At 34.9% G+C, this 17,851-nt stretch overlaps 2 protein-coding genes across 9 annotated transcripts in view; one reads left to right on the top strand and one right to left on the bottom strand.

The window, feature by feature from the left end:
• Positions 1-2,980, bottom strand: part of cenpp (centromere protein P) — a 51,485-nt gene extending 48,505 nt beyond the window's left edge. The window contains exons 1-4 of the mRNA XM_051907970.1: positions 2,858-2,980; positions 1,233-1,373; positions 876-1,033; positions 667-755 (exon numbers count right to left, since the gene is read on the bottom strand). Of these exons, the coding sequence (XP_051763930.1) occupies positions 667-755; positions 876-1,033; positions 1,233-1,357 (372 nt within the window). The 5' untranslated portion in view covers positions 1,358-1,373; positions 2,858-2,980. The remainder of the gene's footprint in view (positions 1-666; positions 756-875; positions 1,034-1,232; positions 1,374-2,857) is intronic.
• A 159-nt stretch (positions 2,981-3,139) lies between these two features.
• Positions 3,140-12,662, top strand: nol8 (nucleolar protein 8). Of its 8 annotated transcripts, none has more exons than XM_051907964.1 (18): positions 3,140-3,230; positions 3,942-4,089; positions 4,248-4,310; positions 4,408-4,486; positions 4,890-5,040; positions 5,128-5,196; positions 5,537-7,225; positions 8,327-8,596; positions 9,017-9,184; positions 9,310-9,423; positions 9,507-9,597; positions 9,692-9,818; positions 9,908-9,991; positions 10,076-10,371; positions 10,587-10,722; positions 11,714-11,775; positions 12,011-12,093; positions 12,427-12,662. In XM_051907964.1, the coding sequence occupies exons 2-18, from the start codon at positions 3,969-3,971 to the stop codon at positions 12,487-12,489; spliced, it is 3,666 nt and encodes a 1,221-aa protein (XP_051763924.1). In that variant the 5' UTR covers positions 3,140-3,230; positions 3,942-3,968; the 3' UTR covers positions 12,490-12,662. The 8 variants fall into 8 exon arrangements, with proteins under 8 accessions (XP_051763924.1, XP_051763922.1, XP_051763920.1 ...); XM_051907962.1 differs by having other exon boundaries at positions 7,961-8,596; XM_051907960.1 differs by having other exon boundaries at positions 7,778-8,596.
• The last annotated feature ends 5,189 nt before the right edge of the window (positions 12,663-17,851 follow it).

Raw genomic sequence — 17,851 nt, 5'->3', positions numbered from 1 at the left:
AAATAACAATGTCATGGTCAAAATGGAGACAAGCTGCCCTCTAGTGTTGAGTATAAAAATAAAAATTTAGAGGCTTCATCACTGGTTGTAATAATCTAACCATGAAGTGGATGGAGTTTAAATGTTTTTAGGTGTTATGTGAGAATCTCAGTACCTAACCACATTTTCTGAATAAAAACTAGTGCGTGACAATGCAAATCATGTCATGATGGTGATCCCTTACCTCACTTCTCCTCAACAAGCCACATGTGATTTGAGGCATCATATATTGACAGTGCAGGAAAAGTGTAACACTTATGATTAGTGGTTTGTTTATGAGCTTTAGCAAGCACCACTAATAATTAGAGAATAAAACCAAATAGTAACTGATCTACAGCATCTTAAAATTTACTTTGCAAATGTTAAGGCCAGGGCCTGGTTGCAAAACCCCCCAAAAATATAAAACAAATTATCACTAAAGATTTTCAAACGGATGCAGGGCTGTTTATGTCTCAAGTTCTAAAGTATGCAATCTTTATACACTCATCTGATAGGAGGAATATTTCAAATACCCTGCTTTGCGAAGAGTTATTCATTTTGCATGCATTTTGAAAGGGTAGGTTAATTTTATTAAATAATACTTAATACTATTAGGTGCATAAATAAATATTAGTGGCTTCTTTGTACCTGAATCTCAGTCACAGCAAATTCAACCTGGAACAACAGTACACTGCAGTGACCTGCAAGTCTGAGCTGCTGTACAAGTTTTCTTTCACCTGAAGAGACAACAGAAGTTAATAACACTTAAATACTTTTTTTTTTTCAATTATAAAATTGTTTTGTATTTCTGAGCAAAATTTCCAAATATGCCTGCACAACTGACAAGTTAATCTCACTTTTGTGTAGCGTCTTCACAAAACACTCTTTAAGAGCAATCTCGTTGATTTCCGTCTGTCGTCTGAGGTCTTTTTCCAGCTCTCTGATTTCCATGTTGAGTTTTGAAAGAGCGTGTTTATGTGCTCCTCCACCTCCTTTTTCCTCACAGACTAACTTTCTGAAAACGAAAAAAAAAAAGTGTTGAAACTTTTCTGTAATTCATTTTGTCCAATTCTCAAGTGAACCATTTTCATTGAGGTTATCCTACAAAGATTTCACACTACAGGCAGACAGGGTGATTTTTTTTTGTTTTTTTGTCAATTTTACAGTTTACGCTGCTATATGACACTAAACAAAATCCAAGGAAGGGTGCTAACAGTTCTTCTTGTAGTCGATCTCCGTGCTGTATGAAAATGGACCGTAACATCTCCTCCCGTTCAGCCTCCAGCATTTCAATTTCCTGATGGAGCATCTGGATCTCGTCCTCATATTTCTGCTCCATGATCTTCCTCAATATACTAAAAAGCAATTTACGAAAATACATAGAGAGAAAGAGAATAATTACATGATATATACATATTAAACTCTATAATTTACATAATAACATGCTTTATGCAGTGTTGGGGAGCAACTATTTACATGTAACGGCGTTACGTCATTTAATTACAAAATATATGTAACTGTAATTTGTTACAGTAACTGAGAAAAAATGTAAATGTAATTAAATTACAGTTACTTATGAAAATGTTAACAATTACAAAGGGTGTTACATCTGAATATTTTCTGTAAAAATCTAGGATATGTTACAGTATATGATCAAACTATCATTCATGGCTATTAAACGATAATACACAAAAATATGAACTTAAAATCTGTACCGGCACGCATCTGTGAATCTTAAAATGTTCTCAAGTTGTTCCAAACCTGTATTCATTTCTTTCTTCTGCTGAACACAAAAGAAGACTTTCTGAGGAATGTCAGTAACCAAACAGTTGATGGGACCCCATTGACTTCCATAGTATTATATTTTATAGTATACTATGGAAGTAAATGGGGTCCAACAACTGTTTGGTTACCCATATTCTTCAAAATATCTTCTTTTGTGTTCAGCGGAAGAAAGAAATTCATACAAGTTTGGAACAACTTGAGGGTGAGTAAATGATGACAAAATTTTCATTTCTAGGTGAACTATCCCTTTAACCTCAGAACGATCTCAAAGTAAAAAATTGGTGCTAAAGTCTGATTTTGTGGTGGCTGTGCTTTAAAATAAAATTATTATAATCATAATTCAAGTGATGAAGGATTTTGAAAGTCTGACAGTAATTAGTGTTGAGTACTACTGTAAGTTTAATTCTGCCTGGTTTAAAAATGATTAACAGTTGAAAACATTCGTTAGAAAAGTTTAGAGTTTAGATTTAGAAAAGTAATCAAATGTAATCAGTTACATTACTTTAGTTACACTACTTATTACATTTTAAATAGGGTAACTTGTAATCTATTACATTTCCAAAGTAACCTTCCAATCACATATGTAAACTAATTAGCCTAAATAACGACAGCATGTCAGTATTTTTAATATGATGCAAAGGTTCTAATTAATCAGCTCAAGTCTCACACGTTGAATTTTAATATATCTAACATATTTCAACAAAATATAACATACGGAAAGTAATTTCATTGCATATAACATCATTACACTATGTAGGAGGCAGTGCCAAAAACGCTTTTATTTAATTACAAACCGACAGATAATCCTAACAGCTATCTATATGTTAATTATAAACCTTTATATAGTTTCATACCTATGTTTTGTTGTAAATCATGACAGGAGCTCGATTTGACAGATCAAACATAACCATCAACCAGAAGAGATTTCACTGAAGTAAACAGTGAAATCAAAACTTCTGGTACAAATCTGTTTGTTATGTACTATATGGAACTAATACTTTATGTAGAACTCTACATCAATCTTAAAACCGAATGTTTAAAGGAATAAACTTACTTTAATGTATTCCTGAAAGTAAACACTCCGACTTTATGATTCTGACGGATTCAACTATATCCCGCGTCAACGCGGATCATACCAAATGAGAACTGCAGGGGTGAACCATGTCCAAAAAACAGCCTAAAACATTTTCATGTTCATCTAAATAGCAATATTATGAGGTTAAGTTTCATAAACCTATTTATTACTCCGTATAATTCATTTTATATAGGAAAAAATGGAAATTTGTCTAATATTGCTAATCTGCAAATGGAACGTTCCATAATGTAGCGTTACATTCCCAAACGGAACCAAAAACACGTCCATGGTGTCACAGCGGAACAGTTATAGTGTAACATCAGTATGTACATGTGAATCTTTTGGCATGATCGTAAGTGTGTTTTGAGTTTATATTAATACTATATTCTGCCTCGCGGAATATTTTAGGAACTATTTAACTATGACATGTTAAAGTATGGCATTGGGGAAATTAAGATCATACAGTATGTGCTTCTGTAATAATCATATGTTCACGTGTCTCATGTTTTAAAACATAATTTGCATAATTTGAAAATTGTTGTAATTGTATTTTTTGAAATGCAGTTAAACATTTTCTTTTTTGTCTTTTCTACTTATGTTTGTGTAGAAGGCAAATAGTAATTGTTATACTGATATACATAGTCCTATTCCAAAGTTTACAAAGGAATAGGTGGTTATTATAAAAAAATATATAATATTTAATAACTTATTCATAATATTTAATAATTATTATACAGTCTTTAAAGTAAGAGGAATAACTATATCGTGCAATGCCTCCCTGAGCAACAGTTATTGTTTGTAACATTTTGTGGTAATTGTAATTGTGTGCAGTAAAGCTGTCCATTGTTCTTGACAAAATTCCTCCAGGTAGTTCTTTTGCCTCCCAGCATGCTCTGCAAGCTGCACATTTGAGTTATTTCCCACAGTGGTTATATGATATTGAATCCAGCTGTGCCACTGTCAAGTCTTGTAGATTGTACACAACTGTATGCATGTATCTTTTAAAGTCTGCCTAGATGTGGACTTCTGTATGGTTAGTTATGTGTGTTTTGATGGTACACAGAAGGGGTTGGTTGCATGACATCTGGCCATGAAGCGATTGTACATCGGCGGTCTCGGCCACACAGTGTCTGAGAAGGACCTCAAAGACAGATTTGGAAAATTTGGGGATGTGTCAGATGTAGAAATTATCACGAGGAAAGATGAGCACGGTAGGAACTGATGAAAACCAAATTAAATTTGTCTGTTAAATTCAACAAAATGGTTTAACTGATTTGAATTTATTTATTTACATTCACTGGGTGGGTACCCGTTCAATATATTGAATATTATTCAGGTTTTGTGCAATATCTTTGTGATTTGTTTGCAGGATCTCCTCTAAAGACATTTGGCTACATCAACATAAACATCACAGATGCTGAATACAAAAGATGTACATGCATTTATCTAACATTCAGTTTTTCTTAAAAGATGTTCCTGTGTCATGCAGTAATTTAATCTGTGCATTTGTTTTTTGTTTTTTTATACAGGTATAGGCATATTAAATAAATCCACATGGAAAGGTGGAACCTTGCTTATTCAGATGGCAAAGGAAAGTTTTCTACATAGGTAACAACTTTTTTCAACTAATAAAGATTGGTTAAAGTGGTTGTTTGTGTGTGTGTTCTTGTATACATGGTTTATGAGGACACAAATGTGTATAATGACATGGGTATTACAATGTAAACATGGTTTATGAGGACACTTCCTGTGTCTTCGTAAACCAAATGGCTTAAAAAACATAATAAACAGTGTTTTTTTGAAATTCAAAAAATGCACAGTTTTCTGTGATGGGTAGGTTTAGGGGTAGGGGTAGGGGTAGTGTAGGGGGATAGAATATACAGTTTGTACAGTATAAAAACCATTACGTCTATGGAGAGTCCCCGTAAAACATATATACAGGTGTGTGTGAATTGCTATATTATATATTTATAAATTGTTATATATTCTTTTATGATTTGTTTTTTGTCAGACTTGCTGAAGAACGACAGCAACTGGCTGAAAAGACCATCACCCCAAAGATCGACCCTCAGGAGAAATTAGTGGACTCACTTAAAGCAGCTGGTGTTGAAAATTTTCACATGAAAGCTGCTGTTCCAGGAACAGAAATTCCTGGACATAAGGTCTGTCTGTAATTTTCTTTAGCTAAAAATTTTCGTCCAGTTGTTAAAATGACCTGTTGCTGATTTTACATTTCTCCATTCTTCCAGGACTGGGTTGTGAGTAAATTTGGCAGGGTCCTTCCTGTCCTGAATCTCAAATGTAAAGGAAAGAACAAAATATCCTTTATGTGCTACTATTCTTGTGGTTTTAAGGAAGATTTATTTAAAAACTGCAGATATTCTTGCATGTGAAGAAGTGTTTTTTTGCTTGGTGGAAAACACTCATTGAGATGAGTCCATAATTTATAACCAGCAGTTGCATTTTCCAAACATTTTTACATTTAATTTTTTTATCTGTCATCTTATCTGCTCATATTTTTTTGTAGTGCAGTGTCATCTTTTTTCAAAGTTGTAGATCTGAGATCATAATAAAGAACAAAATGTCATAGTTTCAGAATAGTTTATTATCTATCTATCTATCTATCTATCTATCTATCTATCCTTAACTCTTGAGTAGGTCTTCAAATATGATCCATCCAAACACTGCCACAACATCAAGAGACTGGAGACTGCAGACAACATCATGTCAGTATCTAAGCTGACATGGGAGATGGAAGGTGGAGATGATGAAATCAGTAAGAAAAGGAGAGGAGAGTTTCCACAGCATAAGCCGTGTCCCAAAAGATCTAAAGTAGACTTGAGTTCATTTCTCAGCAATTTGGCTCAGAGCAATAGTATTAATGCAGCTGACATTGGAAACAAGAACAAAATGGTGTTCCAACAAAACGGACTCCCTGCTACAAAGACAGAAAAACAAATACCTGTTGTTAAAAAATCAGTTTGTGTTTTGGACAATGATGCTGACTCTGAAGATGAAATCAGGATGTTGGTTGCTCAAGAACTTTCGACGAACACAAAACAAACCTCTGCAGAGGACGAGGACGACAACCTGGAGGTAGTGGGAGATGATTTTGTCGTTAAATCTAATGCTTTCTGGGGTGGAGCGGAACAAGATGGCGTAAAATCGCTACTAACTTCTTCAAAAGAGGATGAGGATTACGATTCTGCAGACACGGATGAAATACTCACCCAGAGAAAGACCCAAAAAACACAAGTTAGCCAAGATTCCCCGACAAAATCCAGTAAAAATGAGTCTTCATCTGAATCTGACAGTGGTAGCAATGATTCTGATTATGAAGCCATGATGGGGAACTGCACCCGCTTAGATCTCTCCCTGGCAGACTTGGAGCAGCTAGCTAAAAACGCAGAGGTGATTTCAGATGATGAAAGTGTGGAAGAACCCAAAATAGAACTCAAGACCCCAAGAGCGGCATGCAAAAGAAGAGGTAACAACCCTGAAGATATTTTAGCTTCGCTTCTTGGAGATGACACCCCTGACAAAGAACGTAAGAATCGGGTGACCACAGTATCCCTTCCAGCTTTCATTGGAACAAGGGATCTCTTTGAAGGTCCAGAGCCCATCCTGAAAAGAGTCACCCAGAGTATTGACAGTGAATCTCCTAAAAGACTCAAACAAGACCTGAATGTGAAAGAACGAAGCATCTCAGAAGATACAAGTCAACCGCAGTCTTCAAACCGTCCATCTCAACAGAAGCTGTCCAGTTTAAAGGAACAATCAACCTCAAAGAAACTTGAGAACCAATCATCAGAAAATGATTCTTCTAGTGATGAGTCAGAAAGCAGCGAAGCAGGCGAAAGTGCTCAAGTCGTCACCTTTAAAAAATCTTCAGCAACACAACCAGTAAGAACCAACCCTAAAACCGAACTGAAGACTGTTAGCTCTAACAATGCAAACACCTCAATCAAACCCAAGCAGACGAAGATCTCCAGATCCTCCAGTAGTGACTCAGAAAGCAGCGAGGAGGAAGATAATGAAGATAGTGTTGATGTCTCTGCTTTTAAACCATCTTCAGCGACACAATCGATAAGAACCGACGCTAAAACCGAACTGAAGACTGTTAGCTCTAACTCAAACAACCCAATCAAACCCAAGCAGACGAAGGTCTCCAGATCCTCCAGTAGTGACTCAGAAAGCAGCGAGGAAGAAGATAGTGAAGATAGTGCCGAAGTCTCCACTTCAAAAACATCCTCAGCAACACAATCGATAAGAACCAACACTGAAACCAAACTGAAGACCGTTAGTTCTAACATTGCAAACACCCCAATCAAACCCAAGCAGACGAAGGTCTCCAGATCCTCCAGTAGTGACTCAGAAAGCAGCGAGGAGGAAGATAATGAAGATAGTGTTGATGTCTCTGCTTTTAAACCATCTTCAGCGACACAATCGATAAGAACCGACGCTAAAACCGAACTGAAGACTGTTAGCTCTAACAATGCAAACACCCCAATCAAAAAAAACAAGCAGACGAAGGTCTCCAGATCCTCCAGTAGTGACTCAGAAAGCAGCGAGGAAGAAGATAGTGAAGATAGTGCCGAAGTCTCCACTTCAAAAACATCCTCAGCAACACAATCGATAAGAACCAACACTGAAACCAAACTGAAGACCGTTAGTTCTAACATTGCAAACACCCCAATCAAACCCAAGCAGACGAAGGTCTCCAGATCCTCCAGTAGTGATTCAGAAAGCAGCGAGGAAGAAGATAGTGAAGATAGTGCCGAAGTCTCCACTTCTAAAACCTCCTCAGCGACACAATTGATGAGAACCAACACTGAAACCAAACTGAAGACTGTTAGCTCTAACAATGCAAACACCCCAATCAAACCCAAGCAGACGAAGATCTCCAGATCCTCCAGTAGTGACTCAGAAAGCAGCGAGGAGGAAGATAATGAAGATAGTGTTGATGTCTCTGCTTTTAAACCATCTTCAGCGACACAATCGATAAGAACCGACGCTAAAACCGAACTGAAGACTGTTAGCTCTAACTCAAACAACCCAATCAAAAAAAACAAGCAGACGAAGGTCTCCAGATCCTCCAGTAGTGACTCAGAAAGCAGCGAGGAAGAAGATAGTGAAGATAGTGCCGAAGTCTCCACTTCAAAAACATCCTCAGCAACACAATCGATAAGAACCAACACTGAAACCAAACTGAAGACCGTTAGTTCTAACATTGCAAACACCCCAATCAAACCCAAGCAGACGAAGGTCTCCAGATCCTCCAGTAGTGATTCAGAAAGCAGCGAGGAAGAAGATAGTGAAGATAGTGCCGAAGTCTCCACTTCTAAAACCTCCTCAGCGACACAATTGACGAGAACCAACACTGAAACCAAACTGAAGACTGTTAGCTCTAACAATGCAAACACCCCAATCAAACCCAAGCAGACGAAGATCTCCAGATCCTCCAGTAGTGACTCTTCTAGTGAGGAATCAGAGACTAGTGATGATGAGAAGTCCAGACCTCAGCCAAAAGATTCCAAACCTGCCGATTCAAAGAAAGTTCAGGAGAAAGTTGACTCGCATCCGACAGTTTTTCACTCAACTGCCATAGATGCTCAGAAACAACAGAAGGACAACCAGAAACGTCTTGCGGCGCTGGAGCAACGTCAGAAAGAGACAGAACAGCAGAAGAAACTCATTCAGGGGGCTCTTTCTAGCGTGGTAAGTAGAATTAGTCCATAATATTTTAATTTAGCAGATAGCCTCGTAGGCAGCTCTCCGAATATTTTACATCATTATTCATAAATTATACAGAAGAAAAAAAGAGAATTCCTGCGCAGTTTTAAAGCTTGAAAAATTAATAATAAAATAAAACGATTTACGATCACATGACATCAGCTTACTAACATTGTTTGACTGAAAAGTGACGGAAGCATAATTTTTTTTTTTTTTTTTTTTTGTCTTTAACTTGTGTACTTTTTTTGTTCATTGATTTCATTAATTTTTTTTTTTTTTTTTTTTTTTTACTGGCCTGAATTATAATATCATTGCATCCCTAATTTTAAAGTCATTATTCGTTGAAAATCGAACTTGTCTTTTAGTGTTTTGAGTTTTTAGTGTCAATCACTTGATCTTTATCAGGACATGGTGAAAGCGAACAAAGGCAAACACATTGTGTTTGATTCTGATGAAGAAGAAGAGGACAAAACCACAAACAAACCAGAAGAGCAACCAAGAAGCAAGAAAAAAAGTCTTTTTGAGGACGATTCAGAATCCGATGATCAACAACCGTCCACATCAAAAGAAAAGGCAAATATGGGCCAAGATTGGAGTTAGAAGTTTATCTTCTTCAACTCTTCTTCAGTTGTTCTTCATGTTATCTTCTTCAGTTGTTCTTCATGTTCTTTGTGTTTATTTCCATTATAATTCTACAGGAGAACAAAAAGTCAGATGGCAACAAGCTGTTTGACAGTGAAGATGAGGATGATGGCGCTGAGGATGATCGTTTCCAGATAAAACCCCAGTTTGAGGGCAAAGCTGGACAGAAGGTTTGGATTGAGTCTCTTTCAGGATGGAGAGATTTTCTTTAGTTCGTTTGAATTCTCATTCATCTTTCTTCATTTTTTTTCAGCTTATGCAGCTGCAGGCTAGATTTGGAACTGATTCGAGATTTCAGATCGATTCGAGATTTCTGGAAAGTGATGATGAGACTGAAGATCAAGGTAATTTATGATTTGCATTTATTTGAGGCTGTTCTTGGACCTAAATGTGGTTGATGCAAGAATTATTCACCGGTTTCAATCTGTTAAATTTCAGATGCAGCAGCTCCAGAAAAAGATGAAGAACAACTTCTTGAAGAGAAAAAGAAAAGTCTAGACATCCTCCAGAGCATTTTAAAAACCAGCATACAACCCCAGAACACCAAAAAGAGCAAGATGTTCAAGTATGACTTATTCAAATGTTCTTTCTGCACACATCTTTTTCTCTTCATATGTTTGTAAAGGAGTTTATGTACCTTGTATGGCTTTCCAGAGATGTTTCGGGCCTGCATTACGACCCAACACAAGAGGAACATGCCGCTTTTGAGTCCAAGACAGAGATGCCGAAGAAAGAAAGGTATTACATGAACTCGTCTCCTAATTTTAGTTAACTTGGCTCCTCATGATGTCATTTAACATTTGGGTTTTTGGTGTCGTTCAGTAAGGCGGCGAGACGAAAGAAACGTGAGGAGGCTGAAAAACTCCCTGAAGTGTCTAAGGACATTTACTTTGAGGTGTCGGCAGATTTGAAGGAGGTCTTTGGGACATCCAAAGAAAACCAGGACGAGGAGGAGCCGAAGGTTTCATGGGACAAAGAGGCAGAAGAGACTGAAGATATAATGACACCCATGGAAGTTTCCTTCACTTCTAATGTAGAAGCCCATGAAGACACATCGGGCGGATTCAAGTTCTCCTTCTTTGGCGAGGTTGCTTCTGCGGAGACGACCACCAAGACAGGTGCATTGATCATTTACATCAAATTTATCGAGTTTCATTGTAGCTAGATTGGTTTTCGCCATTGGTTTATCAGTTGTTTTCATTCAGGATTGTTGTTTATGTTTATTTATGCAGCAGCTTTTTATTTTATTGAGTTCTGAAATCACTTTTACATTATACCACATGTAACAGTTTCATGTACAAGTATAAAACAACTATATTTTTTGGTCAATCAGACGACTACAAAATAGAGACATTAAAAGGAGCCAAGTTCTCTTGGCAAATGGACCCTCGCTTCCAGGACAGCAGTTCAGACGAGGAAGGCGTGGACGAGGTTGAGGAGGACCAATCTGCTTCCAGCAAAATCACAGAGTAATTATAATATGATTTTAAATTATAATTTATTCATTAATCTTTTTAAATTTGTGCCTTGTAGCACTTAAGTTTCACTAGCAACAAAGTGACAAGATTTGAGAGCTGGCGATTTCTGGTGACAATGACCCTTGGCGACCGGATGTAGACGTGTTTAGCGACATGACAAAGTTGAGATTGCGCTACATCTGAAATCACGTACTGTCTGAGTAGGCACTATATTTGAATTTACTTTGCGACCGTTAAAAAAAAAGTATGTTCTATTTAGTATGGATATGGGTAGTATGAATGAAATTCGGACGTACTACATCCGCCATGTTGTTAGTCACGTGACCTACCAGCGTCAGTTGCGTTGCTTTACTTCCATTCATAAATCTTCTCCTGTGGCCTCATGGGATAGTAAAATCCATCAAATCCATTGAATGGCACTTTAGAATTTTGTCGAAAGTAGTATAGTCCGGGGACTTCTCGCCTACTGTATTTCGAGTACTATGTATTCGGAAACGCTACTCTTTTGCCGTACTGTTTTTCGCATACTATATAGGAGGTAAGTATTCGATTTTGGACATAGCAATGTTTATGACAACCAATAGGAGTTAAGTCAGTGGAGCACATGTAATCCGACTGTTTAATTCATAAAATGTAACTAAAAATGATTTAAAACTAAATCCATAAAAGGATCCCATAATAAAAGGTTCTCTATATGAAGTGCCCGACGGAACCTTTTAAGATTCTATATAGAACATTATCATCTGTAATATTAATACTACAGATGGAAAATCTGGGATGCAAAGTCTAGGTTTAGGATTATGATTTAAAAAATGTAAAATAAAGAAATATTAAAAATCAAATGACAAAAAATATAGAAATCTTGCTCTCTTTCAAGGTCACTACTCAAATAAGCAAACATAAGTTTTACATACTGTGTATCTATATAAAAATATTGATATTTCTGATTGAAGTGTTGAACTTTCATTTATATTTTGTGCAGGGAACCAACACCATCAAAAAAGAGTTTTTTCTTTTTCTTTCAAGATGACAAACGGTTAAAAGGTGAGATTTAAACCATGTTCCTTCATTAAAGGGTTCATTTATCATCTTGATAACTTAAGATGTTCGTGAACAATTAAATTTTTACAAACAAACCATACCAACAGCATATTTGATTGATTATTCATGCTTGTGTGTGCGGTTACATTAAAATGGGTTATGTTTTGTTTTTTATCTTTGTACCTTTTGTGCCTATAAAATGATCTGTGTATGACACTTTCTTTTTTTTTGTCATCAGAGGGGCCGAGAATGTTCTGTAGAAGCGGAAAACTAGGAGACCAGAGGGAAGCCTGGGAAGAGAAGAGGACGTCACTCAGAGATGTACTTGATTTCAAAGAGATTTATATGAAGAAATGGATAATAATAAAAAAAAAAACTGTTAATTTCACTTCAACCAAAGCTAAATGTGTCCCTCCCACATTAAAAAATATTAAGTAAAATTTAAATGCATGTGTATATGACATGAATGCATATTATTATTATTATTATTAATATATGTGCATATTATTAAAATGCTCAGTATCTTGGCTTATAAAATAGATTGTGGACTCCTAGTTTACCATATTTTAAAATGGTTATTTGACAGTACTGAAATTTGTTTAGCGGTTTTTATTTCTGACATGAAGTTACAGCTGTTTGTTTTTCCCCCAACAGGAGTGTCGCAAGAAACACAAAGACGCCAAAAGACGTCAGAGGCCGTCGCTAAAGAAGACCTGAACAATTTAAAGTAAACAAAGACATTTCTTACAGAAAAAATAACATTGTTGCACCCATTCATATTCTGTTTAATAGCTGTAATTTATTCTTCAAAACAACAGTATCTAATGCATATTCCCTTTTGTATGATTGAAACATGTTTTTGAGTGAATAAATGTTGGTTTGTACCACTAGAGGGTGGTGTGATAATGCTTTCATGACTAATACAGCAGGCCTCAATGTTTGTTTTCATTCCTCACTCACTTTCTCCAAACCACAGAATCAACCCACACAGAGTTGTTTTGTCAAGAACCAACTTCGTGCTTTACATGTTTGCACGTGCCGCAAGACCATTTAGTACGTTCTGCCCAGAAGATCATGCAAATGTTTAATTAAATGCCAGGAACCTCTAATCTAAATTTAGTTTCATTAGAAACCTCTAATCTAAATCTAGTTTCATTAGGAAGTTCATCAGCTGCTTTTTACATGTGTGAAAAAGTCATGTTTGTGTGTGAAGGTGACTGAGAAAACTCTTCGGCCTTGTCCTAGTTACCATTTTGGTTAATGATAGTGATATTTGACCCCTAGTGTTTATTCTTGCCCTTATCTGCAGACTCAAGCAGTTTCCACTAACTAGTGCAAAAAGGTAACAGGAGCCTTTAAGATTTCTAATTTCTCATTACTTTACTTCTGTATAAACTTCCAAAACTGCTTATTAAGGATTTCAGGTTAATTATGAAGGTTTTGATAATGGATATTGAAGGATATTTTAAACTATATTTTATTTTAACAATATTTGTGTAATTTTGTCTCTTTACACACAAATAGATGTGTGTGTGTGTGTGTGTGTATAATATATATATATATATATATATATATATATATAAAATATATATATATATATATATATATATATTAGGTGTTGTAAATAGTCACTTTTTTGCTTTATAGCAGTTCGTTTAAATTAGAATAGTGCGTGTATTATAGCATGTCACACTCTTAAATTGCAATTTTAGTGAATTTCTTTAGTTGCACAAAGTAGTTTCACAAGTTCTGGTGAGTTGGCACTGGAAGGTGTTTAACGTCAGTCTGTGCAAAGGCCAAGAATGAAACGCTCAATTGCAAAAATCTCACACTGTTATTTTCGTCTGCTGATGAAACCCTTAATAAATCTAAAGGAACCGTTTGGCTCTGTCCAGCTAGTATTCAAGAATATTATTGTTCCATTGACTTTGTGTTTGTTTGACACTAGTTTTGATCGCTATAGGCAAAGCAGCACGTCCGTAGGTCTGAACCTTAGTCATGAACGCTGTGTTCTGTGCATAAACAGGACGCTGCGGTTTCCGATTTCACTGTGACATCACAGCTGGTGTCTATAGCTCATGAAGGAATGGAGCAGCTGTTCTTCAGTGACATAAGTCCCCCCAAAACTGCCATTTTGTTTTGCTAATCAACCTTTATAATACGTATTAACTTGGGGACTTTCTAGAGAACATAAAAAGAGGTACTGTCATGATGCTAAGAAGTTTTGGTAACACTTTACAATAAGGTTTCATTTGATATTATTTGTTACCTACATTAGTTAACATAAACTAAGAATAAACAATGTTTATATAGCATTTATTAATCTCAACATTTACTAATACACTTTAAGATCCAGAGTTTAATACCTAACATTAACAAAGGTTAATAAATGCTGTAAAAATGTTGCTCATTGTTAGTTAATGCTAGCGAATGAGACCTTGTTGTAAAGTGTTACTGATGTTTGAGTGATTTTTTTTTAGCATGTTGCTAATGCTAAGATGTTGATTGTGGTAGTTGGCATGTCGCCAGTGAGTTTCAAAAGAGCCCACAAAAAAAGTCTTTGATATTCTGGTTTCTAGTTAGGCTATCGCTTGATTTCATTCTTCAAAGTATGTTTGTGGGATTTTTTTTTTTAACCTCTTTGCTAAAATCGCAAGTTTGATTGTTAAATAAAGTAGCACACCTCTCCTCAACAAAATACATGATTTTAAGAATCAATTCATGTGTGTATAAAAATATACAAGGTTCTTGAGTTTCTATATGATTCTGTGGAGACTGTCAAGTTCTTGATGTCACATACAGGATCCTCAGATTATTATTTTGGTTTCTGTGTCCTTTAAAGCAACAGTAATAGATGGTTTTCTAAAAAGTTAGCAAATACAGTCCTTTGTGTACATTAAAATCCTTCTCCAATGACATCAGGCTGTAAAAATCCTTTTTGGTTCTACCTACAGTCTTTATTTTAAGAGCTGATCTCACATTTATAGTCCCAGGCACTTTGGGACACCAACTGTAATGCTAATATGTGAATGGGGGATGGTAAACCAACAGCTGTTAGCCTGTTCATTCTCCATTTAAACATTAATTCAGCACAGTCAAGTTCATTTTCACAAGTCTATTGTTTTTTCCCCAGTTAACTTCTGTTAGAAAAGATTAGCAAGCTGTTTGACTGATATGAATGAATGTAGGATGTTTTTATGACAAAGGGAGGCTTTTTTCTGAGTGGGGAGGAAACAGAATGCGCGATGGTTTGAAATATTTACACTTTACTTTGTAAATTCCTCTCATAGTGCGAATAACTTCCACGGTTACCCGTTTCTAATGGGCTAGCCAGCTCAAAAACACAGAGTCACGTGGCTAGCCTGCGTCTGACTAGAATAACAACCCTTCCCCCAAATGACACACAGACACACATGCCTGCAAGTGTAAACTGAGAGGTTTTACTCATACGTTGAGCTGCTTTAGATATTATGTTTTATATAAACATGCAATTAATATGATATCTTGTGAATTTCTTGCAGATAAAACACCAAAAGGCTTTAGCCTTGCTGGAATGAAATTATTGACTTTAGCTGCAGTCTGCAGCAACAGATGCTATTGTGCAAGACTTTGCAATGATCCCCATGCATTTACTCTGGAAAAAAAAAAAAAAAAAAACCTCTAAAAAGTCAGTACTTTTCCATACTTAAAGGTCTTGTGTGTTTTTCACCCCAAACACTCCTCCCTCTGTTCCTCAAATCCCACCCCGTCCTGCCCACCAACTTCTCAAAGAGGACTTGTTTGGATCTGTAACTGTTCACAACCAGCGTAGGGGCTCAGATAACATCAGCGTCTTCCACGATAGGATGGGGCTAATATCCTCAACAGCCATTTCAAAGGCTACTTGCTCTCTGATTGGCTGTTGCTGTAGCTAATCAGGTTAGTGTGTGACAGCAAGAATATACACACAGAGTCTGTTTTTGCACTGAGAGAAATCAAAATATTTCTCTCTCAACCCTCCTTAGTTTTACACAAACAGTTTTGGGCACAAAAATTAAATATGGGAGGGGAAAGAGGGAAAGTGGATGACACTAAAAGTTTTGGGCACTAAAATTAGCAGTGTTCCAATATGCTTGTTGCAGCAAGCTGAGGTTTATTTACTCAAGGGCTTATAAGGGGTGTGTCGCTGTACGGGTGGATCTTGTTGCACACTAACAGTTAGAAAAGCTGAAAATGTTAGTTTCAAGCTTCAGTCTTTGCTTATGTGTGGGTTGTAAACAGTTGTTACTTTACACTTTTACTGTAAACGTTATAACCAGCTGATTTGTGAGCATTTTAAATGCTTTTATATTATGCCAATTTACTGTGCAGCTGCAGACACCATCATAATTTTACTCTTTTGACTGACTTTAAATAATTATGATGATCATAATTAAGCATCTGTTTCCTGTGGAAAGAAATGACAGATGAGGCATTTAGAAAATGCCTAAATATCCAGGAACCACTTAAAATGACACAGACACCTATAGTGAAACTATTTAGTGAGCAGTAATGTGCACTAAAATGCACAATTATATCTGTAGATATGGTTTAGAGTAAATCAAACTAAATATGAGAAATGGTACATTAACGATGCTTCCCTTAACACTGATCATAGGAAAACACCTAAAAATATTGAGGATTCACCTAACATACCGTTCATGCCGTCAGATTGTTTCCTTGGAATCATAGCGGTTCATTTATAGAAGTGAGAATCACAATATCTATAAAATGACGTCAACCCGAACAGCAGCTGGGTAGAAAATCACAGAGGGAGAATTCAAAATGGCAGAATTGCCATCAGGACAGGGTTGTTAGTGTTAACTAAAACTAAAATTAATTGTTTTCAGTAACTGAAATAAAATGAAAATAAAAAACATAAAATAAAATAAAATAAAATAATAAAAAATAAAATATTATATATATATATATATATATATAAAATATATATAAAAAAATAAAATATAGAAAAAATAAAATAAAATATAAAATAAAATAAAATAATAAAAAATAAAATAAAATAAAATAAAATAAAATAAGCTGGGTAGAAAATTACAGAGGGAGAATTCAAAATGGCAGCGTTGCCATCAGGATAGTGTTGTTACTGTTAACTAAAGCTAAAACTAATTGTTTTCAGTAACTGAAATAAAATAAAATTAAAATATATTAAAATAAAATAAAATAAAATAAAATATGAAATAAAATAAATAAAAAATAAAATATATAATAAAATAAAATACAAAATAAAATAAAATATAATAAATAAAATACAAAATAAAATAAAATATATAAAAAATAAAATATAAAATAAAATAAAATATATATAAAAAATAAAATATATGTAAAAAAATATAAAATATAAAATAAAATATAGAAAAAAATAAAATAAAATATAAAAAATAAAATAAAATAAAATAAAATAAAATAAAATAATCACAGAGGGAGAACCAAAAATGGCAGCGTTGCCATCAGGATAGTGTTGTTACTGTTATCTAAAACTAATTGTTTTCGGTAACTGTAATATAATATAATATAATATATCAGGACAGTGTTGTTACTGTTAACTAAAACTAATTATTTTTCGGTAACTAAAATAAAATAAAATATTTGATGAAAAATTTTAACTTAAGAAAGAAAATCAGAAATAAATTGAATAAAATTACTAAAACTGAAATAAAATTAAACATTATAAATATAAAAAACTAATAAAAATGACAAACACACTTAACAAAATTACTAAAATTAAAATGAAAACTGAAAATATAAAAATAAAAGCTAAATCAAAAAATATTAATAAATACTACAATACTAGACATTCTAAGAAAAGTCCGTCAAAAATGACCCAATGCACCATGTTATAATGAAGGGATTTTCCTCATTGTTTTTTCAATGTGTTTTATCGGTGTATTGAATTACACGTTGCACTGTGTTTTAAGAAAATGTCCATTCTGGTAATTTTCTGACAGGACATTTTTCTATGTATTTTTTTCTTGGAGTGTATAAATAATACTGTATCAGGAAAATCAGTCCTGTTGCAATGTATAAAGGATATATTTTTGGA

Source organism: Ctenopharyngodon idella, chromosome 10 (assembly GCF_019924925.1).
Source record: "Ctenopharyngodon idella isolate HZGC_01 chromosome 10, HZGC01, whole genome shotgun sequence".
Lineage (NCBI taxonomy): Eukaryota > Metazoa > Chordata > Actinopteri > Cypriniformes > Xenocyprididae > Ctenopharyngodon > Ctenopharyngodon idella.
This window is presented reverse-complemented; position numbering and strand designations above follow the sequence as displayed.